Source organism: Pleurotus ostreatus (assembly GCF_014466165.1).
Source record: "Pleurotus ostreatus strain PC9 chromosome Unknown scaffold_4, whole genome shotgun sequence".
In the NCBI taxonomy this organism is placed as follows: Eukaryota; Fungi; Basidiomycota; class Agaricomycetes; order Agaricales; family Pleurotaceae; genus Pleurotus; species Pleurotus ostreatus.
This window is the reverse complement of record NW_023503159.1, coordinates 1,948,395-1,972,803: the sequence shown is the minus strand read 5'-3', so window position 1 is coordinate 1,972,803 and position 24,409 is coordinate 1,948,395. Positions and strand designations below refer to the sequence as shown.

General features: G+C 50.8%; 7 protein-coding genes across 7 annotated transcripts; 3 read left to right on the top strand and 4 right to left on the bottom strand.

Moving 5' to 3' along the window:
- Positions 1-292: 292 nt before the first annotated feature.
- PC9H_006468 (uncharacterized protein) lies at positions 293-3,169 on the top strand (the record flags this gene model as incomplete). Its single annotated transcript, XM_036776016.1, has 4 exons — positions 293-838; positions 907-984; positions 1,037-2,449; positions 2,501-3,169. The coding sequence occupies 4 exons, from the start codon at positions 293-295 to the stop codon at positions 3,167-3,169; spliced, it is 2,706 nt and encodes a 901-aa protein (XP_036632035.1).
- Positions 3,170-3,650: 481 nt separating this feature from the next.
- Positions 3,651-5,992, bottom strand: PC9H_006467 (uncharacterized protein; the record flags this gene model as incomplete). The annotated part of the gene is made up of 7 exons (XM_036776015.1): positions 3,651-3,769; positions 3,927-4,072; positions 4,162-5,282; positions 5,548-5,731; positions 5,782-5,815; positions 5,874-5,898; positions 5,951-5,992. 7 exons carry the CDS (start codon positions 5,990-5,992, stop codon positions 3,651-3,653), a joined length of 1,671 nt encoding a protein of 556 aa, XP_036632034.1.
- A 1,708-nt stretch (positions 5,993-7,700) lies between these two features.
- PC9H_006466 (uncharacterized protein) lies at positions 7,701-8,645 on the bottom strand (the record flags this gene model as incomplete). The annotated part of the gene is made up of 4 exons (XM_036776014.1): positions 7,701-7,995; positions 8,046-8,079; positions 8,138-8,189; positions 8,577-8,645. 4 exons carry the CDS (start codon positions 8,643-8,645, stop codon positions 7,701-7,703), a joined length of 450 nt encoding a protein of 149 aa, XP_036632033.1.
- Positions 8,646-9,520: 875 nt separating this feature from the next.
- Positions 9,521-13,208, bottom strand: SF3B1 (Splicing factor 3B subunit 1; the record flags this gene model as incomplete). The annotated part of the gene is made up of 5 exons (XM_036776013.1): positions 9,521-10,068; positions 10,121-10,366; positions 10,414-10,491; positions 10,551-10,835; positions 10,889-13,208. 5 exons carry the CDS (start codon positions 13,206-13,208, stop codon positions 9,521-9,523), a joined length of 3,477 nt encoding a protein of 1,158 aa, XP_036632032.1.
- Positions 13,209-13,754: 546 nt separating this feature from the next.
- On the bottom strand, positions 13,755-14,856 carry PC9H_006464 (uncharacterized protein; the record flags this gene model as incomplete). Its single annotated transcript, XM_036776012.1, has 4 exons — positions 13,755-14,174; positions 14,225-14,363; positions 14,426-14,568; positions 14,623-14,856. 4 exons carry the CDS (start codon positions 14,854-14,856, stop codon positions 13,755-13,757), a joined length of 936 nt encoding a protein of 311 aa, XP_036632031.1.
- A 1,235-nt stretch (positions 14,857-16,091) lies between these two features.
- On the top strand, positions 16,092-19,267 carry APL4 (clathrin associated protein complex large subunit; the record flags this gene model as incomplete). Its single annotated transcript, XM_036776011.1, has 13 exons — positions 16,092-16,113; positions 16,161-16,189; positions 16,243-16,514; positions 16,568-16,709; positions 16,758-16,931; positions 16,979-17,310; positions 17,361-17,670; positions 17,718-17,933; positions 17,990-18,287; positions 18,344-18,387; positions 18,446-18,940; positions 19,001-19,093; positions 19,160-19,267. 13 exons carry the CDS (start codon positions 16,092-16,094, stop codon positions 19,265-19,267), a joined length of 2,535 nt encoding a protein of 844 aa, XP_036632030.1.
- A 414-nt stretch (positions 19,268-19,681) lies between these two features.
- Positions 19,682-24,334, top strand: PC9H_006462 (uncharacterized protein; the record flags this gene model as incomplete). Its single annotated transcript, XM_036776010.1, has 4 exons — positions 19,682-19,970; positions 20,025-22,231; positions 22,291-22,353; positions 22,412-24,334. 4 exons carry the CDS (start codon positions 19,682-19,684, stop codon positions 24,332-24,334), a joined length of 4,482 nt encoding a protein of 1,493 aa, XP_036632029.1.
- Between the last annotated feature and the right edge of the window lie 75 nt (positions 24,335-24,409).

Here is a 24,409-nt window from a genome sequence, read left to right as displayed (position 1 = left end):
AACCGGAGGATCGGAGCTGCCAGTGTTGGGACCCTGTTTGCGGCATGGCCTTGGCCGAGTCCGCAACTTTTCCACAGTGGACGTCTTGTCCTCTCCCTTCACCGCCCTCTGCTCCAGTCCTCCTCCTCCTCCCCTTGTACTCTTTCTTTCCGATACTCTCTGGGCGCGAGGGTACGGACTTCACTGTGCATAATTCTCCTCATTTCGCCGGTCATTCCACGTCCCCTTCCCAAGTAAATTTTCAGTCATCTCAGGCCCTGTATCTGCGGCAATTGTAATTCCTACAACCACCATGGCCATGGATCAGCAGGTGTCGCCCATGTCGAAGCTCTTAGAGACGCTCGGGCTCACTCGCGAAGACCTGTTGCAGCGAAGCGACCAGATGCGTCGGTTTCTCACCGCCGACACGTCGAACACCTTCGATACCACCACTCCCACGACGCTTTCGTCCGCCAGACATTCCACGGCGAGGCTTAGTACGTCGACCGCCTCTATGGCGCGCTCAATGTCTCGCTCCAGGTCTACTTCCTTTCGCGACGCGTCCCCGCCCATGACCCCAGTGAAGGCAGAGCCCACCGATGCCGTCATGCCGTCGAGGCAGTTCGACAGCATGGAAATGGTTCTTGAGCGGCAGAGAAGGCAAAATAGGAAGGAACGGAAAGAGCGGAAAGAGAAGGAGAAGATGGCTGCGATTAGGAACAACTCGCAAGCCCATTCCCCTAGTCCCGGTACGGCGTCGCAACCCGCCTTGAATCTCGACATGGTCATGCAAACACGCGATGATCGACGCGTATATCCTCTTGAAGCTTCTACTGCTGCCAGGGATGGCTACGAGCAGGTTCGTCAAACGCGTTTTTAATCAATTGCAGTGCTGTTGAGATCGCTTATTTCGCTTATGATAAGCAGACGCCTCCGGTAACCCCGCAGAAAGGGAGGTACTATAGAGACCAATCGTACGCTCATGGCAGTGTCGATGAATGTCAGGTGAGTATGCCCGCCATCAGCATGGTATACCCAGCTGACAAGCAACGCTCAGAATGGTGAATCTTCCCAAGGATCCGCCACCCGGTCCCATTATGTCATGCGACCTCAGTTCGCTTCCTCTATACCGCACACACACAATTCAGCACCTGCGCTGCAGTATAATCATGCAAATAATTCTGCGTCCGAGCTCCCAGTGACGCCGCAATTACGCCGCGTCTACTCGGAGCGACAAGCAGACAGAAGTTCGCCCATCCCGTTGTCGTCTCCCCCAAGTTCATCCCCTCTTTCCTCTCCAAATAAGCCTATCGTTAATCTGGTGTCCTCCCCGGGGCCTATGGGACCTGCACCCTTGGAGGACGATTACTCCGAGCTGCCTTATACCCTCCCTCCCGGTCCTTATTCATCCAATAAACCGGATCAATCTTACGCAGCGCTCATTGGGCAAGCCATTCTATCCTCCCCTGACCACCGTCTCACGCTGCAGGAAATCTATGATTGGATCACTATCGTCCATCCATATTTCAAACGCGGGGAGACAACGTGGATGAACAGTATTCGTCATGTCCTCAGTACCACCGCAGTCTTCCGCAAAGTGCCAAGGGAAAGAACTGTTGGTAGGTCATTTTGGGCTATTTGGGATGAAGATATGCCTTGTTTCAAGGGTGGCGGGTTTAAAAAACATCTGTGCAAAGATATGAACGGCGGGCGCCTTGGTGTAGAAAATCCTCGAGCAAGGGCGCGTAAGCGTAACCCCGAAACAGAATTGGAGAGGAAAGCGAAGAAGGTCAAAAGAGAGAAGACCCAGGACATGTCTGCTGCCCAGACCTCGGCCTATCTATTCCCTGCTGTGATGCAAACCGGACATCCCGTTTTCCCTATATCGCATGCAACTCCCTGTCATCAGCCATATCTCCAAAGTTGCATGTCAGCAACATCTGCACCGCAGTCTGTGCCCTCCGATATCATTTTCCCACCGCTCCCACCTACTTCCGCTTATCATCAACTCAAAGCCGCCCCTTCCATCGTTTCTGCGCCCCGAACGTCTTCAAGGCCGTCTTCATCAGCCACCAGTGTCTCGGAGTCGCGCCCGCCAACAGGCAACTCTCTTAGCACGCCAGACCACAGCAACATCGCGTTAGCTTCTGATGATTTGTCGTCTTGTCCCCCAGTTCCAGAGCTCACTCCGAATCGTTCATCCAGTCCTACTCCCTCTGCTCCCCCTACAGACGATGTTGCTTCGCGTCGTGAGCGTAGTATGAGTCGCATCGCTGTGGGGTCGAACGAGGATGGCGATCACGGAGATTCGCAAGACACGGTCAAAGATGGATCACTAAGGCCAGTACAGGATTGGGGTAGGTCTTCTGCCGTCGAACCTCTGCAGCCAGGCCTTATTCTCAACTTTGACTACGACTTGGACGAACGGGAGCCCGCTGGCAACAGGAAACAAGAAAAGCCAGGTTACAAGGTAAATCACTTTCGTATAAACATCTTTTGCCGTACTGATCACTCTGTACAGAAGCAATATGCATACCCTCCCATGCCACCTTCACCTACGCCCTCCTCGTCGAGGCCTCTTCCTTCGAGATCGCTTACGGCTTCCATCCCTCCTCGTTTAACTACGCCGCCCCCCAAACTGCCTGCTGCACTACCTGTTACTCCTCCTCAGAGTCATCGTATCTCTCCAACACATACTCCTCTGTCTCACAAAGGCCTTCACATGAGCCCCAACGCCAGCTTAGCTCACTATAAGTCGAACTTAGACCCTCCGCCCATTGTCGCCTTCAATAGGACAGGCGACAACCTTTTCAGCGGTGACGAGAACTCGAAAGACACGGGCGAACTCGATATATTCCGTACTCCCTCAAGGAAACGTTCACACCCGCAAGCCTCGAGTGCATTCAACCCTGTTACACCTAAGAAATTGGTATTCCCTCCTTCAAGTTCCTTGATGGAATCCCCTCTTCGAACACCGTCCAATGGCGTAAACTTGTCGCCATATAGGACCCCCACATCTAGAGGGATATTTGATCCCCATGACCCCAGCAATCTTCTGGATGACGAATTAAGCCGTTTAGGAGCCGCTCAGGATAGCCCGGCTGGGTTATTTGGGAAATCACGCAGTGCGTTGTTGTACGAAAGTCCTAATCTCGGGACCAGTCCAGGTTCCTGTCCACGGTGGTGGTAGTTCAGTAATGCACTTTTCCTGCATTGTCCGCTCATCTCCTCGCTTTTTGCATCGTGAAGGTTGTACGAAAATATTTGATGATTTGCTCAGTCCTATGTATTCTGATTTATCTCTCTGTTTGCTTATTTAAACATCCTACCCCCTGCGCTACCTTCACATCCACGATTTTCCTTGATGACGCTCGACGCTTTCGCTTATGGCCTGCCTAGTAGTAGGCTATGTATCCAGACTCCTCCCCGTAGCATTCACGTCCTATTCCCTTTCCCCGACCTCCGTTCGATCTTCTCGTTGTTCGCAGACTCCTGGCCATCTATTAGGGTATAACAATTTATTCGACCATTTCGAACTGCTGTTTTCCACATTGTACATACAAACCTGCTTTCGATGCCGTGTAACATTATTCTCCCTAGTGTATGAACGAAAGAGTCAATAGAATTGAACTGAACTGGTGGCTATTGCGTCGTAGCTTCCAAACTGTCAACTAAAGCTTTCCAGCAGTATTCATCGAGTTGTTTTTGCGACGGAAGGGCCCGCCCTCTTTGGCCTGGCTTGCCACATACTCGTTTATGATGGGGCCAGTCTGACTCTTGACACTTTTGACTACAGTAAGGTGTCTGCGGCGAGTTAGAAGTCAGGAGAGGCCGCAACGAGAAACTCACCAGTTTGCACCGACTACACTTCATCAGGACATTCCCTTTCTCGTTTCTCGGACAAGACCTCTGACAACTCGCTAAATCGCAGACGGGTATGTTTGTACCTAGGAACTTCCCCAATTTCGCGGCTTTCTCGATTTCTTCTCTGGGGCGGGTATCGATTCGCTTGGCTATGTACCGGTCGACGGCGGCATTCCAGCGCTCCTGGCGTTCGTGACAGAATTCCTTCGTCCGCTGCTGGCCTACGGGCCTGGTCATCGAGAGGAGGTAAGCCAAAGTACGCGGTGCAACTATGGAGGTCCTGACCAAGGCATGAACTTGACTCGTTGCAGGGCGTACTTGTATGCTGGATCAACGAAATCTTCGGTCAAGGCCCGGGCACAGTAATGGCCCAGTTTCTGGTGCGCATCTAGGGCACGATCATCGAATCCCTTTGGGCATGCTTTGTCATTGCAGGCAAGAAACCGAAGTACGTCGACGATGTTGCCTTCGACGTTCAACCCTCCGGAGAAATATCGTGCTAATTTGCGCCTGATAACAAACATAGGGTGGCCCTCCGTTTCTTCTTCTGGATCGGGATATATCGTCGTAGTGACCTCGGTTTTTATCCGTTGGGCTGATGCGTCCCAGCCTTCCAGTGCCTGTATCCCCCGTGGAAGGCAACATTCGCCGTACGGCTTGATACCTTGGCAACCGAATCCTGGGCAAGCGTGGTGCTCAGGATACGGCTGCGCGCGTTTTGCATGACATTCGTCCAAGAATAAGCCCGAAAAACATGGACAGGGTCTCCGTGGTGGCCCCTTATCCTTTATTCGATCATATTGGTCAAGGAGGCCTTGTATGCGCTGCGCATCAGCCGCTTTGAGGGACGGGATCAGTGGCTCGGTCCCTCGGAGTGAAGGGTTTGCGCCGTGGTTGATGAGCAAGGTGATTAATTCCCAATCATGGGTTTCGCAAGCGTGATGCAATGGTGTTCGGCGATTTGATGTGAAATTGGCATTTGCAAGATGCTCAACGAGGGTCCGGACGATGGTGGCGATACGTGGGTATGGATTTTCCGATGGTACGAAGGAACGAGTTAGAGGCCCATGTAGGCGGTACAATTCTGCTAGTCGAATGGTGCCGATCATCAAAGGTGTGTTTCCCCTGCTGTCTACAATGTCGATGCCAGCACCCAAACGAATCATCTCGCACGCTAGGATAACGTCGCCGTTGAACACGGCATCATGAAGGTATGTACAGCGATATCCTTGGGGGACCAAGCCGATCGTCCGAGGCAATTCTAGGAGGATATTTGCGTCGAAGTCTGTATCAAATGGATTCTGAATGTCCAGGCGGACGACACGAAAGGTAGGGTTATAGCTCGTGGATTTCCCCGCACCCTCGATGAGCTTCATCGATTGGATCAAGGCGCGAGGAAGGTGAGGATGTGCGCTCATCGCTGAGGAGAGAAGGGCGGACTGAGATGAAATGTATGCCCCACATTACAGTCATGGGAATAGGGAAGGGGCAGCTTGCGGAGGCTCACAACACAACGGCTAACATAACAATAAGGCACAATGCGTCACGAGTCGATTCACGGAAAAACATCCAGGCTATTCCGCCTTTGGAAATAACCCTTCCAAAAGAGGAATGCAGTAATCAAAGGCCACCGGTTAAGCCGCCCAGAAGGCCTCCAGTAAGATCGCCCACCGTTCCGGTAAGGCTTCCAGCGACACCACCCACCGTTCCAGCAGCATCCCCTACCGCTCCGACAACGTCTCCGGCAACGTCTCCAACAACACTTCCCAGATCGCCGACAGCGTCCCCAACGTCGCTAGTCGCGCGAGACCGGAGAGGCGAAGCTAGGGCTGCCCCGGCAATGGACAAGACAAAAATTGCAACATTGATTGTGAATTGCATCTTGGAACTATGCGCCAAAGGTCAGTCTGGAGGGTGTTGTGTCCGCCGTCTACCTACGAATTGATATTTATCGTAGAGATTGGTTTCTGTGCTGCAAAGAGAGGTATGAGATGGTTGATACGAGAGATGTGTATTGGATGAGGCCTTACCTTGGGCTATGCTGAAAGTCAAACTCTGCAGAAACTTAGTGAGGTCGTCCAGCTTTTATATTCGTGAGTAGCCCCACAGCAGTCTCAAAATGGCCATTGCGGCTTACGAAAAGTCTCATCAGAACCCCTACGTTGTTCGGCGAATATCTGTCATGTTTTTGTGGAGGAACTCTGAAATGTATGTGTGCCTTACCGCAGTTGCGTTTTCTGAATTCCGAGCCGAGAAGCCCAAGACACACGCCATCATGTTTTAGCTTCTGGTGCGAACCTTGTTGGCCATCCAGCGGTCGGATGCGTGGCATCCATGCTATTGACTTCCGTTCTAAGGATGTGCTCTTCTAGGTATTCTTTGTAGGTTGGAGCATCAACTCATCAACCGGTATGATCTTATTCCGTGAGATTAGAATCCTCTGGACAGAATACCCGAGAGGGTTCCCAACGCTTCCAGAAAGTATACCCGTTGGACACTCGACGGAGCGCAGAAGAACCATGGTAGAAGGCTGTGAAATTGCATCCTGCAACGCCCTCAAGGGCCTTGTTAATATCGACTACGTGGATGAGTCCTCGACGCGTCAAGCTACAAGCATCGCGGGTAGTGGCCATAGGAGGACAATGCTTCCGCATTTGGACATCGAATTCCCTAAAGGAGTTCTTAAACTTGGTCTCATCATGAACCTTCTACAACTTGTGACCCCACCGGTCAGGCACAGCCTCTCGGAGCACGCCACCCCATACATCTGACACTTACCCCCCACCGGTTCAGCTCAATCCTCCTAGCGGTTGATTTCCTGATTACCAGTGGTCCTGATAGGCCGTTATTTCTCCAGTACCGGCACTGCACTGTCATACGATGAGTAGGCAGGCACCGCACGTATGGATAATCTGTTGATATATAAATATTGTACCGCCTGTAGCATTCAGGCTTCCCAAGATCTGACTTTCTGATATGAACGTAGTTATGGTTTGATTGGCCAGCCGTAGGTTAAATATTGAACATGTCTCACCTAGAGTTGAAAGGAAAGATGATCTCCTCAGCGAGTCGGTCGGCGCGGGCGTCTTCAGTGGCAGTGTCAGGAAGACCTGTATAACTTGAGGCAATATGCTCAATGTTTGCCCTGCGTCCAGTGGGTGGTTTTGGACGCGGTATATTCCGACAAGCTTTGCTCAACTATGACGGATCCGACCAAATAGATCAATGTGGGTGAGACAGCATCATGTTGATGAATATACAAAGCTTCTTGGGCAGTTTGGGCGGGAGTTCTCCTGGCGGGTATACATAAATACGATCTTTGACGCGGGGAACATCACCCCGCTTCAGAAACTTTCCAGTATTTTGGAGCGACTCGTGTACATCAATTGGCCTAAATTTATTCTGACAAGACCTCATGGTTAGGGACATCTCCACAGCCAGAACGATCAAAACATCCAAGAAACTACTCACGAAGTGGAGCTTAGCATTTGTCGGATACTTCAGACGAGGTCTTGACGAGACTCTGACAACACCGGGAAGTGTCTGGGAAAACTATATTTAGAGACTTGGACAAATCAATCACATTGTACTCACTCATCAAGTGGCTGAGAAAACGAGGACGCGCCCTCGCCGTACCGGGGCGTAGTACCATATGAGTGTGGGAGGCGCAACGACTCGCATGCTACGGAGAAAGTACGGTAGACGGAGAAGAAATTTACCCCACACCAGTCAACGAAAAGAGGCTAAACCTGACACCAATATAATCGCAATGCGTCACGGGGTCACTAATATTCGCGGGAAAGCGGTCGACATCTGCTTCTAAGCTGCGCTGCTTTGGAAATACAACCATCGTGAAGCTAAGAGCTCGAGTGGAAAATGGCATCGGTGGAATTCACAACAGCGATGACCCCGCTGTCAGCGGCGTTGCCCACGTTGCCCGCAACTCCTCCAACATCGCTGAGCCCTCCGCTCCCAATACCTTCGCCAGCTTGAGCCACGCCACCGGCAATACTTCCAGCAAGTTCAGTGGCACCAGAGGCAGCACCCCCGATGATACCAGCCGGGGCTCTGGCCTGGAGAGGTATAGCGAGGGCTACCCCTACGACGGATAAGATGAAAAGCGTGTTGTTGACTTTGAGTTGCATCTTGGAACTATACACCAGAGTTAGTCGGGACGTTGTCATATCTTTCCGTCCACCTACGGATTGATATTCCTGGTAAAGTTTGCTTTCTCGGCTGTAAAGGAGGTATGAGATGGTTGAAACAAACTGTGTATGCGAAATTTAGACCTTACCTTGTGCTGCGTTGGGAGTCAAACTCTGCAGAATTCTTGCAAGCTCGTCCGGCTTTTATACTTGAGAGTAGTCCTACAGCAATCCGAAAATGGTCGCGACTAGTACGAGAAATCTCACCAAAACATCGACATCAAGTGGCGAACAGCTGTCGTGTGCTGTGTGGCATAACCATGCTCAACATATTGATTTAGAACGCGTTTCATTTGCTACAGTTGTATCTTCTGGGTACCGAAATCGAGGAAATTGAGGCGTACGACGGCGTGCTCCTGCTTCTAGAGCGAGTTTACTGACCATCAAGGGTTACTCGATATCCGGCGGTCTGAGATTGTGCTGCTTTAGGTAGTCTCGTTTGCAGGATGGCTGAGCATCAACTCATCGTTCATCCGCCTGATTTCATAAAGTATATTAGTGGCCGCCGGGTGGAGCGCTTGAAAAAACCAAGTCGATGCCTGGGAAGTCGTGACTCCCTGCATTGAACCTGAAGTCATGGACTTCGCCAACATTCATGGGGAGATTGTCAAGACAAGCATCGTGGGCAGTGCGCCGAAAGGACCAGCGTGACAATGAGAATGACGCTTCCACATTTGGCCATAAAGTTCCCTAAAGAGGGTCCTGCAACTTGTTCTTATGAACCCCCTGGCGTCCCTCCCAGACAATTTGCTGTAGTTCTCGCCCACTTACCCAACGAGGCCACCCACGGTTGACCAGTCGTACAGCCTATGGCCTGCATGCTAAGACCTCATCCAGGTCTAGTTTGCTGATATGGACGGAAGCGGTTAGTTGATTGGCTAGCGGTAGGTTAAATATTGGACATCAAATTCAAGCCTCACCTTCATAGTGTCAAAGAAAGGCGAACGCTATAGAAACTCAGTCCCCCTTTCCGCACCAGCGTAATGCTAGATGGACATCGAGTGGCCCTTACGAAACAGAAAGGTCAGTAGAACTTGAGGGTGTGTTTCCCCAGCCCACAGTCAGGTGAGAAATTCCGGGACACGATAAGCTTTTTCTAACTCTGACGGATCCGACGAACGTTGAACATCGACCAGGTCCATGTGGGTGGGACAGCGTCATGTCGTTGAAAACACCGAGCTTCTTGGGCAGTTAACGCGGAGTTATCCCGGAGGATACACGATCTTTGATGCCGGGAACGTAGAGCAGTCACGCTCAAGCGTTTGGGAGCCTCGACGCATCATTGGCCTAATTTTATTCGGACAAGACCTTACGGTTAGAGAAACGATCAAACCCTGCGAAGAAACTACTCACAAAGTGGAGCTGGACATTTGTACGATCCTAAAGGAAGTCTACAACAACACGGTGCGACTTGTATAAATAGTTACAGGAGACAAATCAGTATTGAAAGGAAATATAATATAGTAAACAGTCTAGATAAACATCTGGAGAGGATGCTTGTCGTAGACATTCTGACCCTCGCTGAGCTCGCCAAGGTCGGGATAGAAAGGAACCAACGCATCCTGTGCACCCAGATATAGAGCATTGTATACCCGCCAATAAACCTCCCGGACCTTCCTTGCGGGATGGAAGAGTCCTTGCAGTACGTAACTCAACAGAATACCGGGTCCCAGGGTTACCCTCATGGCCTCAACAGCATCCATAACCGCTCCAATAACGTGGGGTGATGTTTCGAAACAGTTTGGCCATACAAGGTTCATCAGATGCATCATCGAGTCTTCACAGCCGAGGCCCGCGACACCGAGAGCAAGATGTTTGACGATGGTGCTAGCAGTCTGTCGGTGGACGAGATCGCGGTCGGTGAGGGCATCTTCAAGCATCGTGACGACGGAATCGCAGTAGTACGCTGACTGCGGTCCGACATATTCGAATACAAATGAGAGCGCCTTCAAACAGCCGGTTCGAACATTCAGTTCGGCCGTGCGATATTCGTTGAGAATCGCAGGTATGCATGTGAAGGCTAGAGAAACTATGTTATTCATACATCGAACTTCACGTGAGGGAAAACTCACGGCCGCAAGTCTCAGCCACGATGCCGATGGCAACGGTCGTGCAAACACGACTCTGACGTTCTTGTACACGGAGATTCGTCAACAGAACGGAAAGCACGTCTTGAGGACCCAAACTCTTGGCAATGTAGCCAAATGAGTTTACAGCGGCGCGACGAATGCCTTTCTTGTGTGCCTTGAGCAGATCAAGCAATTCGAAGCATATTCTCATCCACTCCCGGGCAGGAACAAATTCAGCACCACGATCAGCTATGAATAACGGTCAGCAATGCGCGATAAGGAGGAGGTTGACGTACCGATGCGGCCAATCAAGTTGATTGAAGCTTCTTGCACCTTCTCGTGTCGATTACGAAGGATAGGAGTCATGCGGGGCACTAAGGAAACGCGACAGATGATCAGCTGCCGGGTAACATCAAAAGAACAATGGACGTACACAGATCTTTGACGGGTGGGTTCATCTGGGTCATACCAACAACGTTCGCGATAGCACCCTCAGCCGCGATGATACTTCCAAGAGTATCGGGGTATTCTTCACCAAGTTGCTCGAAGAGAACTAGCCCAAGCTTACTGAGCAGTTGGTCTTCCCCACATTGTTTGATGACGATGGCGAGACGAGTAGTCAAATCGGCAGCTTGTTGTCGGACCTTGGCGCTCTTGTTGTTCAAACGCCACAGGATAGTTGAAACGATTTGTGTTAAGTATGGCTTAACACGGATACCTACGCCACTGAAGTCAACAAGACGGTTTTGATTTACACCGCTAGGCACTCACCCAATGCGTTCACAACAGTACCGAAACCATCCAACATAACTTGATCTTCAGTTGTCTGCTCCTGGAAGGAGTAGATGATGCCGTCAACTAGCCTGACTTCTAGTCTTTCGTCGATATCGGATGCCCCAAGGGTGGCGACAACCTTCGTGATTGTCTCCATCACCATCTTCCGGTAGGGTTCGGCTTCGTCCTTTAGCTCATTTACGACGCGGCCGACAATCTCTGAGACTCCTGCCTTCTGCGCTAGTTCGACGGTGGTTTCCACAACCTGTTTGTAGTTTCGTCTATCCAGCGCCATTCGGCGTACCCAAAAGGCCCTGAAGAAGTCGGGGAGGATATCCTGCTTGATGTACTGCGCCGTTACACCTTCAGTCGCGGCACACTGCTTCACGACCTTCAAGACGATCTTCTTCATCTCTTCGTCCGATGTCTGGAATTCTCGAATGAGGATGACGGTGACTTCTTTAGTGTAATACGAGGCATATTCTGGATCCATAAGCGGGATGATGAAGCCGATAGCCTTCAAAAAGGCGGCTAGACCTTTGCCTCGATGTAAACGGATACCAAGCCAGAGTGGTTTGAGGACATTGTCGAAGGATTCTATACCGTACGGAGCAGCTGCTTCAGCAAGGGCGGCCAAACCCAAGGCCGTCATTGTCCTGACCTTTTGCTGCTCATCAGACAACCCATGGGCGATACAATCGACCAAGTTACGCAGATGAGGCAAAACAGCACAACCCATCATAATGGCTATTTGCTGCACGATACGTATCCCCGTGTGACGAGCCTGCCATGATTTTTTAGACCGGCATACGGCTTTGAGGAAAGGAAGGAGTGACGGTATACCAAGAGCAGAAGCCACCACCGAGAAGGCTCGAGCTGTAGTATTGCGAACGTACTCGTCGGCATGGTCGATGTCGGGACGCATGGTGGAGATCATATGCGCCAAGCCAGCAGCCTTGGACAAGTTGGAGATGATTTCTCGTCCCTCGACGCGAGCGTAGTAGTCTTCATCGATAAGTAAAGGTTCGATGACGACGAGAATCTTATGGACATAGGGACGAACCAAGTCATCAAGTTTGTATAGCACGCGATCAATGACTTTGACGAGCAAGTGGCGCTCTTGGTCCTCCAACGTGCGCTCCATGAGTAAGGGAAGGATCTTGTCGAACAAAGGGCCTGCACCGAATTCGCGAGCCTTATCAGTTATTTGACGTAGCGCCGTTTTCCGAACCGGTGGTGTGCCGTTCTTGATTTTGAGAAGCAGCCGCATGATCTTGCGCTCTTTCATCTCGTCAACGGTGAGTTCTGTCTCGTCTTCTTCCTTCAGAATCTTGGAGAAATACTCCGCATCTTCGGGTTTGAAGAATGCAAGATTTCCAACGCCTGGAATCTCGGTGGGCAATTCGGGAGCGAGTCCAGCGGCAGCAGCTATGGCGGCGGCGTCAGAGCTCTCTTGAATTTGAAAGCCTCCAACTTCGGTCACGGGAGTGGGTAGGAACTTGCGAGGGGCAACCAATGGAGCGTATCCTGGTGGTGGTGTGACAATGGAATAACCAGTTGAGGGAAGGACTGCATCGAGTTCTTCGTCTGAGAGATATCGGTTATGTTTGTCCTCTTGCATTAAACCAGGCGCGTTCATGATGATCTGCTGCATGGGCTGCTCTGCGCCATTTGTCGAAGGTGCTTGATCCCAACGCGAGCGTTTGGGGGTCTCTCCGACATTGACATCCGCAGGCGTCGCGTCCCACCGTGACCGACGCTTCTTGGGAGCCGAAGATTCAAGGGCTTCCTTCGACCATTCTCCAGTGTCCCGCCCATTGGGGTCGACGTTTTCATCAGTTGGTTCCTCAACATCCCAGCGACGTTTCCGCTTTGCACTGGCCCCCTCCTTCGACATAGCCAATTCCTTCGCTGCCATAATCTCCATCTCCACATCTTGAAGCTCAGAAGCAGGGGGCGTCTTGTCCAGATCCATCTTCAGCTTCCCTTCTTCTCTCTCTCTCCTCTCTTTCTCCTCGATCGCTCTTTTCACCCTGGCTTCCTCCTGCTCCAACCTCGCGAGCCTCATTGCATCCTTATAACCTCCCTCAACCTCTCCCCCATCTTCACCCTGGGCGAAAGCGTCGGCACTGTCGACTGCGACACGACCGAACCGTCTGTTGTGGTAGTCAGATTGGCGGGCAGCGATTTGCCGTTTTGAGGCGGTCTCAGCAAACGGGTCGACATCTTCTTCTTCCGCAAGGTCGGCGAATTCTTGCAGAATTTCCTTGGGTGCCGTAAAAGAATCCAACAAACGGCCAGGATTGGGAGAAGACATGAGAGTCAGTAATGAAGCCTGACGAGCAATTACCAGTCCCTTGACTAATGACTGACTCCTTTTCCACGCCATATGTTTGACGCCCAAATAGAGCCCCTCAGGGGCATCAGGGGCGGCAAATTTTAGGAACGCAATGTGTGGTTGGGTAAGAGCAATACAAAACAACCAATAACTACAGGTTCCTCTATATACATATGTGACTTTATATACCAGGTACAGAGTCATCTCTCATGCAGTAGATTTGTGACCCTTTCGTCAGCATGTCACTGGGATTCTCCTATTATTAGGCCGACTTGCACTGTTTTAGACGACACAATTGCAGAGTAGAGGTAAAGAAAGAAGAGAAGTGTACGAGGATACAAGATGCGTACAGGACGTGAAGTGGAAAATGGAAAAAGTAACAATATACAGGAGGAAGAAACTACTGGGTACAACAAAGAGTTCTTGGAGCTTGAAGTCTACAGTGCACGATGCTAATACTCATAATACTCGAAGGAATAAGCTGAAAAGAAAACCGGAATTTTGAGGTGATGGACATAAACAGTGTCACATCTCGTTATGATCAGGGACTTCGATGGCTTGCGGTGAAGCACCCTCTGGTGCTTTGGCGCTCTCTGTGTCTGAGGCATTATTGGCTTGATCCTCGGCATGACTGGTAGATTGTTGCGGGGGGTAGACTACCTTGTCTGGTGTGGGGACCAATGTGAGGTGGCTCAAACAGCAATCGTTCCCGGAGCCTAGTGCGATGACCTCGCCGTAGCCTGAGGTATTGGGATGTGGGTTCGTGTATATGGATTGATTTTGCGTAACAGTAGATTCGAGGGAGGACGTGCTGGGGGAGGAGATAGGGGAGGCGTGCGAGGATGCAGTGCAGACGGAATGCCCCTCATGAAATTGTCTTTGAAGCAACGTCATGTTTTTCATTAACTGGACTATCTCTTGATTCGTGATTATCAGTGCGTCGACCTACCTAGCAATTAGCATTTTAAAGTGTATTATGAAAACAGGATGTTTACTTTGAAATATTCCAGACAGTTGTTTAAATCATCTTTGATGATCTGAATTCGAACCAAATCAGACTTGCAGCATATGGTGCGTTTGAAGCGACTCCGGCGGGTAATTTCTTCAACGAAGGCCTGGACACCTATGACGATGCTGGGATCGAATAGAGAGTCAGGCAACCGCATTGAATAGCATAAACAGCTGAGCAAACTCACCTGTAAAGCTTCTTTAGGCTCGCATGCAACTCGTTGGATACTCTTTTCGAACGTTGATCTTTCCAAACCACTTCAAGCCGCGTCAATATTTCAGCAGCATGAATGATGAGACGTTTAAATTCATCTTGATTGTCCCGAACGGCCTAGTGTGGAGATGAGACAATATGGGAGCCACAGGAAACATCAAATCTAAGTACCTGGATAATATTAACAATTTGTAGCAACACGCCCGCCGCTTCTCTAACGTATGGGATTTGTGTCGCCGGGCCAACGGCTCGTAAAACGTTTAGAGCACCATCTAATCCATCGAGCACGACCCCTCCTTGACGCCTAGGTTGTGGACCTGGCGAAGGGGCCGGACGGACGGATGCTCGATCATGCGTTGCAGGAGGGGAATGTGCTCCTTTTCTAAACCGAGCCTGCATCGGCATCTTCGTCCTGGGGGTGAACTGCAGTCTGGAGGTAAGATATGATATAATCTTGGTCGCTTGTTGGACACATCTTATATTCACCTCAGGCGATTCTATCAGCGCGAAAGCATGCCTACTCTGATCGCCCTGCACCTCGAGCGTGGCTTCGTGCCTCGGGTCGGAGGAACTGAATTAAGCACATTTTTTCCCGCCGAGATCCTGGGACTAAATTTGGATAAACACTTCGTCTGCTTTCACGCATCCGTGCCAATAACTGCGCTGTCGGTGTTATCTGATCCAGAGTCAAGCGAACTACACCGCCGTCTGACTCGAAAGTAAGCATCCGCCATGTCCTGCCTATATGAACGCCTTTGCCTGTCATTGAGGGAACAATGCAGGCGACGAAACACCAAAAACACTCACCACTGCCTGCTTCATGCGTTCACTGCGTGTATCACCATTGGCATCAACTCTAAGCGCCAACACATGCCCAGTAACTGACGCTCAATTAGCTCTCAAATATCTTGAACCAGCTCTGTCATAGTATCGCATGTGCAGTGGCGGCGCAGCAGTCCGTGAAACAGAACAGCTAATCAACTTGTCAGTGTTGCGTGGATTGCGGCACTGGCTACAGCTTCCTCACGGTCGCCTGCCACTATAGATCGGGAGGTTCAGATACGGGCACTTACCAGCATGGAATAGGCATGATAGCGTCCCGCTACTCTGCAATACTCGCCACCCATCGAGTCGGAAGCAAAGTTCGCCCTACATCGTATATGGCAAATCCCGAAAGATGTCTTAGGGATGTTTTCACATCCCTCACAAATAGCTGTAGAGGTAATTCCAGTTGGAATATCGCAGTAGCCCGAGCGCTCGTTGCAATTGGACGAAGGTACTTATTTCGGTTTGATTCAAGCCAATTGATTGCAGTTTGAGTGAGACGAAGTGACATGTGACATGCAAGTGACTGGGCCCCTGAACCTGAGCAGGGGTCAATCAAGGTCAATCACGCGGTGGCAAAATTTCTGTTTTAATCTTGCACAGACGATAGCTCTATTTTTGAGTAGGCATAAGGTTGAACCCTACTCTACAAGCTATGCGTGTATGTGTTGATGATGGTCACTGATTTTCTGCATGAATTATGATCATATTCATTCCGGAACGTTTCGCACGTGATCGCCCATCAGGCATAGCATACCTGCTGTTGCTGAACCCACCGTTTGTAGAGAACGACCGTGAGTGACTTCCGCGTCGCCATGGTCTACCACAATCTGAAGGGTAAGTGACTATGATGCTGTAGTGCTTGTGCTGAACCTCCTTCCTAGCCCTTATCAAGGGTATCCGAGCATGCAAGGTCAGCGATTGAAACAGTCACCTCGTGAACTTCGAACTTAACATTTTCTATAGACCGTGGCAGACGAACGCGCTCTGATACAGCAAGAATCTGCGGCAATACGAGCTTCCTTTCGCGAAGAGGACTCGTTTGCGCGACATAACAACATCGCAAAGCTACTATACATCCACATGCTCGGATCGCCAGCCCATTTCGGTCAAATAGAATGCCTGAAGCTTGTCGCTAGTCCAAGATTCTCGGATAAACGGCTGGGATACCTGGGGATTATGCTGCTGCTGGATGAGAATCAAGAAACCCTTATGCTGGTAACGAATTCACTCAAAAAGTATGTATGTGTCATCTTTGCCCTCGTGGATCAGATTGAACGCTTCAGCGCAGTGATATGAACCACTCTAACATGTATGCCGTCGGACTGGCACTGTGTACTTTTGCGAATATAGCATCGGAGGAAATGTCTCGGGATCTGGTGAATGAGATCGAAAAGCTGCTGGGATCGAGTAACGCGTATATCCGCAAGAAGGTACGCAGTACACTGTCTGGTTGATACAAGTGCTCATACTCGCAATAGTCTGCGCTCTGTGCACTGCGTGTCATCAAGAAAGTCCCAGAGCTCACTGATCACTTTGTCGAAAAATCAAAGAACCTGCTCACCGATCGCAACCATGGCGTCCTGCTCACGGCTATCACACTCATCACAGAGATGTGCCAAATCTCCCCGTCTGTTCTGGATGCATTCCGAAACGTGGGTCGCGTGCACTGGGGTTTTCGTGTCATCTAATCCGTGTATAGGCCGTTCCATTGCTCGTGCGCAACTTGAAGTCTCTGGTAACGACGGGATATAGTCCAGAACACGACGTTTCGGGTATCACCGATCCATTCCTCCAGGTCAAGATTCTCCGTCTTCTGCGCATGCTGGGCAGAGGCGACGAACGTGCCAGCGAGACGATGAATGATATCCTAGCTCAAGTAGCCACGAATACAGACTCGACAAAGAACGTTGGGAACTCTATACTCTACGAGACCGTGTTGACCGTTCTGGAGATTGAGGCCGATACTGGGTTGCGAGTCATGGCGATCAATATCCTTGGAAAGTTCTTAGGCAATCGGGACAACAATATACGGTATGTGGTTCCGTTTATTGACAGACGTCGCCTTTCATCATTTTCTCAAGTTATGTCGCACTTAATACGCTAAACAAAGTGGTCTCGATGGACACAAGCGCAGTACAACGACATCGAAACATCATCCTCGACTGTCTCCGCGATGGAGATATATCTATACGACGCCGTGCCCTGGAGTTGTCTTATGCTTTGATCAATGAGCAAAACGTGCGGGTGCTGATCCGGGAATTGCTTGCCTTCCTCGAAGTCGCGGACGACGAGTTCAAGCTGGGCATGACGACGCAGATATCGCTGGCGGCAGAGAAGTTCGCTCCTAACAAACGATGGCATATCGACACTGTCTTGCGCGTCCTCAAACTTGTTAGTTCACTCGCCTCCCTTCCCAGAAATGTCCTAATGTGTTTTAGGCTGGCAATTTTGTCCGCGAAGAGATTTTGTCGGCTTTCATTCGCTTAGTGGCACATACTCCAGAGCTACAGGCTTACACGGCGTCAAAACTGTACACGGCTCTCCAAGCGGATATTTCGCAGGAGTCATTGACATTGGCCGCTACGTGGGTTATTGGGGAATATAGCGACATCCTGTTAGAAGGCGGTCTTGTCGATGAAGACCACCCCAAGCAAGTGCGTAACTGGTTTCACTGCATCTATGCATGTGTCTTGATGACTGAGCTGCCTAGATCTCGGACAAAGACGTGGTTGACCTTATTCTCTCGACCCTGGACTCTCCCTATTCTAATTATCTCATTCGCCAATTCGCCCTCGCTTCTTTGACCAAGATTTCCGCCAGGCATACAGCCTCCCAACTTCAACAGGACCGCGTAGCAGAATTGCTTGCTAAGTATACTGCAAGTCCTGAGCTGGAACTCCAACAGCGAGCGGTGGAGTTTGCGAGTTTGTTCACACTGGGCCCCATTCGCGAAGGTGTCTTGGAAAGAATGCCACCGCCAGAGTTGAAGGCTACTGTAATGGGCGTTGGTGAGTAACTCATCCCGACGTTGACCATCTTCTACTAAACACAGCGTTGTGATCAGTGAGTGAGAACAAACCTGTTGGTTCCACGAAAGTCGGGAAAGATGTAAGTTGTTTAGACTCACGACAATACTATCCTTCATTCAACTTCGCCGGCTTCTTAGGTCGATCTATTGGGCGATGACACTTTAACGACGTCAGGACCAGCAGCAAATGGTCAAGCCGCTGCCGCGGCTCAGAACAACCAAGACCTACTGGCCGAGATCTTCGGTTCATCGTCAACATCTTCGGCCCCAATGACAAGTACACCTACGCCGGCATCGTCAAAGAGCACGGTGGATGATATCCTTGGTTTGTTCGGCTCTACACCGGCTCCCTCTGCTCCTGCTCCTGCGCCAGCCGCGTCACTCTTCTCGCAGACAACTGCTGCTTCACCACCATTGTCAAACATATCACAGGCCACGCCAATTTCTGTTCCACCGCAGCCACCAGCGCCTCGGTTGACGGCTTATACCGCATACGATAAGAATGAACTTCAGATAACACTGACTCCTCAGACGTCGGCGGCGAAACCGGGCATGGTGATGATACTCGCGAAGTTCCAAGTGTCAGGTTCTAATGTTGTTACGAATATGAATTTCCAAGCTGCTGTTCCCAAAGTACGCGCCGTCCTTTCTCCGTTTCGCTAGACTGAGAACTAACTGCTTTTGTGGTGTTAGTCGCAACAACTCCAGATGTTACCCATGTCGAATACGACTATAAACCCAGGTGTTCTAGAAACGCAACAGATGCGCGTAATTGCGCCGGTAGGAGTGCGTATGATTTCGCCATTGTTTCCTCGATTTTCCGACCTTGTTCTGACATTGTGGATCTGGTAGAGCAACATCAGGCTGCGCCTGCGTGTATCATTTACCATCGCTGGTCAAGCTGTTCAAGACCAAATCGATTTCTCAGGATTCCCTCCTGGGTTAACTAGTGGAACATAATTCATAGTCTCTTCATTTGTTGTCTGTTACTTCCTCGTCTTATAACATAAATGGTCTCGCCGGCAAAGCTCGCTGCTACAGACGTCGTTCCCACGGTCAGTATCAAACTGCTGGTCAGGATTTTGGTCTCCTCTTCTCCGACAACCATGAACGACCTTCAAATGACTTTTCACTTCCAATCACTAAAACTAGGCTATTCACTAAATCACTGGATGCAAGCTATCCGACATTTGTTTTTGTTGATCCATGCATTACTTCCACAAATAGAGAACCACTTCACTCTGCTGCCACCAACCACTACACGTGCGAGAAGCTATAATTTCCGGAATTCTATCTCTCTTACGATAAGACCATCTCCTCCTCGACGTACCTTTGCTCATCCCATCTTTGCCTACCCCTGAACTGCGAAAGAACATGCCCGTTTGTGTGTTCTACCTAGGAAACCAATGCAAGTTCGGGGACAAGTGTAACTACTCCCATGATGTCGAGCCACTAGCAAGTGTGCAGTGCAAGCATTTCATTCGAGGAAACTGTCTCTTTGGGACGCGTTGCAGGGATCGCCACTCGCGGCCCAGCGACTTGCAGTCGAACCGCGAACACGCGCCCAGTTCGAATGGCAAGGTTCCGCGAATTCCTTGCAAGTATTTCGCTCTAGGTCGATGCAAGAGCGGAGATACATGTCTGTACGCTCACGAGGCTCCTGGTACGCTTGTTCTTTGTGATCGAGGCGTTGACATTGATTTATAGCCTTGTAAAGCCACCTTCCCTCAGCCTATATCGACTCAGTCTCACGACACGCTCGAGGGACGTGTTTGTGAATTTTTCGGGCAAGGACACTGCAGCCAAGGTTCAGAATGTCCATTTCTCCATGTCCCCGGAGCCAATGGTACGGACTCCACCCCGAACTCAGTCCCCGCTTCCAACGTCGAAGGCGACACCGATGTACTTACACAAGCAGACGAATCTTCTGCCGGACTAACAGAAGAACCCCTGCGTAAACCAAAGGTTATTCCTGATACGCAGACCCTTCTGTGCAAATACTTCGCACAAGGGCTTTGTAAACATGGGGACAACTGCCAATTTCGGCACGGAGGTGTCCAGTTCTTCACTAATTCCTCCTCGTCCAGTCCATTCGTAGCTACAACTACACGGTCAACCGAAAATTCGGACGACGGAGGATGGACACGTCGACCAATTGTACAATGCAAGTTCTATGCGGAGGGTAATTGTATCCGCGGCGACGCCTGCTCATTCTTGCATGGGGCTCATTCCAAAAACTATACGAACGCACCTAGGCATTGGTCAGAGGACACGAACTCCGGGGTCGGCGCGAACCATTGGGCGTACAACGCTGATGCGAGTATCGAAGAACAAGAAACTGATGCTGCTGGCCAGGCAGTTGGCTGGGGTGATAGCTGGGGTGATAACAATGTTGTCAGCACTCCGACAGCAGAAACAGGTGGTGATACTCACTGGGCGTCCTCGGGAGGTAATGCTGACGACGCGAATGATGCTGCGGCACTTGGTTGGGGAGATAGCTGGGGGGATGGCAATGGCAATGGCAACCTACCCGGTGATAGCAGACTAGACCAGGATTCGACGAAGAACGACATAGATGCCACAGCACTTGGATGGGGAGAGAGCTGGGGGAGCAGTGATGCTAACGATAGTCTACCAAGCGGCGCAGACCAGGGATGGACGAGCAACGACGCTCCCAGCGCGGCATCTGGGTGGGGGGATAGTTGGGGAGATTCCAACCGCGGCAACCACTCAGGCAGTAGCAACACAAGCGGAGACTCCAAAAATAAGGAAGCGTTAGATGGGGCGCCTGGTTGGGGTGATGTCGATGCAAATAACAGCTGGGGCACAATTTCGAACAAGTACGGCGTGGACTTGACCGCGTCGGATGTCAAAGGCACGCGAAAGTGCGGCAATTCCGAGGGATCCTCAAGCAAACTCGACAAACCCTATCGGCAGGGCAAGTCCTCGAAGACCCTTGAGCGAACCAGCAGTAACAGTAATGATGAAGCCCGTACAATGCCCTCTACTCCTCGGGAGGTTTGCAAGCTTTACCTCAAAGGAACATGCACTCTTGGGGCAAAGTGCCAAATGTCTCATGACCGGCAGCATCCTCGCCTTTGTCGTTACGGCTCGCAAGCAGAGTGTCTGCGAGGCCGTAAGTGCTATTTTATGCACGAATCTGATGCAACCGCCCCTTTGTCGAAGAGCCTAAATCATGGAGGGCAAGGCGCTGTCGGAAAGATACAAGCGAAATCACCAGCACGAGACCCACTTCCTCATTTCAGTCGGAAACCACCTTGGACGTACACGCTAAAGCCCGAGGATCCCAACGCCGCTAAGTTTGATGATGCTCCCGCTACGGAGAGTTCAAGTAGCTCTGGAAGCGGAAATCTTCCTACCAAGCATTCCACCCCCATCGTGTCTCCTTTCGTCCACCCTCCCGGACTACCTGCCGCTCCGGTTGCTTCGCGTTCGCACGTGCCCCATCCATGCGAATATCCACTGCCAGTCTCGCCGTTATTGCTCTCACCACATCTAGTTTCATTGCCTCTGTCCCCATTGTTGCCTTGTGACATCCCGCTCCCTCCCTCGCCGCTATCACCACTTCTTATCCCACTTCCACTTTCTCCCATCACCCCTCCTGGTCTACCCTACCTACCTTCCCCTCGGTCTATCCCTTTGCCAACGAGCCCTCTTCTGAACTCAGTATGTGACTCACTTGACAGTCGTCCGGATGCGGAGCGACCTCAGGGAAGCCCCGGGCACGTTACCGAGGAGACGAGTTCGTCCTCTAACCTCGTCATGACTCCGTGTCACTATTTCAAGCAAGGCTATTGCCGATCTGAAGATAGATGTCGCTTTCTCCATACCCTCGAGGAAGGCTTCGACGAGGTCGCTCACATACCTGCTGAACGAAGGGAAAATGATGAGTTTGATAACCAGGTCAGTATCAGCCGCACTCCCAAGTTCCCAGTGCGTTGAAGTTCACGACGATCATGTAGCCGCCCGAGCCTCAGGACGATCCCATGCAGCTTCCGGAAGCTGACCCTATTTTCCTGGAGATGGTGAGCATCGCCGTCACACGTTATGATTCTTGCTTCAACATCTTCGTACCGTAATTAGGATACGGAACCCACTTCTACTATGCGCTCCTTCTTTAGCGCGAGTATTCGATTCAGTCATCGGGGTCAACCGTCACATATCGTTACTGCGTTTGAATCATCTAGGATCCTTCTCGCCAATCTACCCTTTCATATAACGAGAGACGACGTAGAACGCTTGGTGTCTCAGTTCGGGGTTATCAAGGGCCTCATGATGCTTGAGCCTACTCCTGATGCTGTTGCCGCGCTGGTGGAGTTCAATCACTCCGAAGAGGCCGAACGTGCTGCAGCACAACTAGACAACCTGGCATATCAAGGCAGATCTCTTTCCGCTCGCCAAGATCGTCGAGGTTTCCTTCAAAACGTTGGGACCGCACATGGTGGCTATCATGTTCGCTTGTCATGGAACGCCCCTAGTCGGGTGGCTTGGGCCTTTTACAATAGCATAACGCTGGCAAAAACCGAAGCTGCGAAGTTAGGTACCATACGCTTTGACAGCCGCCAGATCAAAGCGACCTTCGAGCGGCCGAGGAAGAACCAGACCTCCGCGTACGCCGTAAAGATCACCGGCCTACCCCTAAATACAGATAGACGACGGCTCCAGGAATTCTGCGTCGGCTCGACTTCGGTCACTATTGGGGAACCAACCTACGTTGATGACTCTCAAGGTCCAATACGTGAACTACTGGCCAGACATGGCACTCTTCATTCACTAGAACCCGTTCCATTAGACAAGGAAAACACCAAAGTTGTTGCCATCGCTCAATTTTTGTTGGCGGAGGCGGCTGCCTCTGCCGCCTTCAACTTGAACGGTCTAACGCCAGATTCCATCGGCCACAACATACTCTCAGCTCAACATATTCATCTTTCGGCCTATACCATCCCACGGCGGGAGTATGTTGCCATCAAGAACGAGTTCGATGCAATCAAAGCTGGATTGGGAGAAAGCTGCAGGATACAATGTTGTGATCATATAGACCCTCTCCGTCTCTACGTGTACAGTGAAGACGTCAATGCCTACACGTTAGCCAAGGTTCAGATCGAAAGGCTGGTGCTCGGGGACCTCTTGGTTTCCTCCAACAATACACAACGCTGGGAACCATACTTGGAGACGCCGCGTGGGATGAAGCAGTTAGAGACCCTGAATTCCGATGCTCCGTTTTTTATTCGCGTGGACGCTTTGAAGAAGCAAATCCGTGTCTTGGGCGGCTCCGCCGACCGCGAAAAAGCCAAGAAGCTAGTCAATTCGCTTTTCTCTACGCTAAGAAAATCTCGCCATCGACTTCCCCTTCCTCGCGATGTAATTGCGCCATTGCTTGCTGGAGAGCTTCAATCATTGAAGGAACTATTCACCATCAACAACATCATTTTGGATGTTACCGAGTTGGTGTTAATCGCTTGGGGGAAATCGGAGACCATCGACAATATTCGGCGCGTTATACGAAGACTAGAAGCATCCACCTCACCCATTAATTCACGCCCCCACGATAGGGTTGTCTGTCCAACCTGCTGGAGACCCCCCGTGGATGCGATCACAATTCCCTGCGGCCATACTTATTGCAAAAGTTGCCTCCACTACCTAATCCTAGCTACTGGTGGTTCGTTGGAGGGAGCTCGTTGTATTGGTCAAGTCTTGCAAGGTGATGAAGGTGGGGAGGCGGCCTTCTGTCACGGAGATGTGCCATACTCTGCTCTTCGAACGATTCTTGCGCCAGACGAAGAAAGCACCCTCCTCAACGCCGCCTTCGCTGCCTTCGTTCGCAATGCTACCAATGGGCTGCACTTCTGCCCCTCCCCAGGGTGTGAAGTTGTTTATCGAAAGAGGGAATCTGGCATCGTGATAGCATGCCCATCTTGCTTGTCACGTATATGCCCTTCGTGCGAGACATTCTACCACGAAGGTATCTCCTGTCAGCAGTTTTTAGCTGTTTCTTCCCACTTGTAATGATACAAATATCGTGGGGGTCCACATACGGTCGGTAACTGCATCATCTGATTCAAAGATATCTTCACATACGAT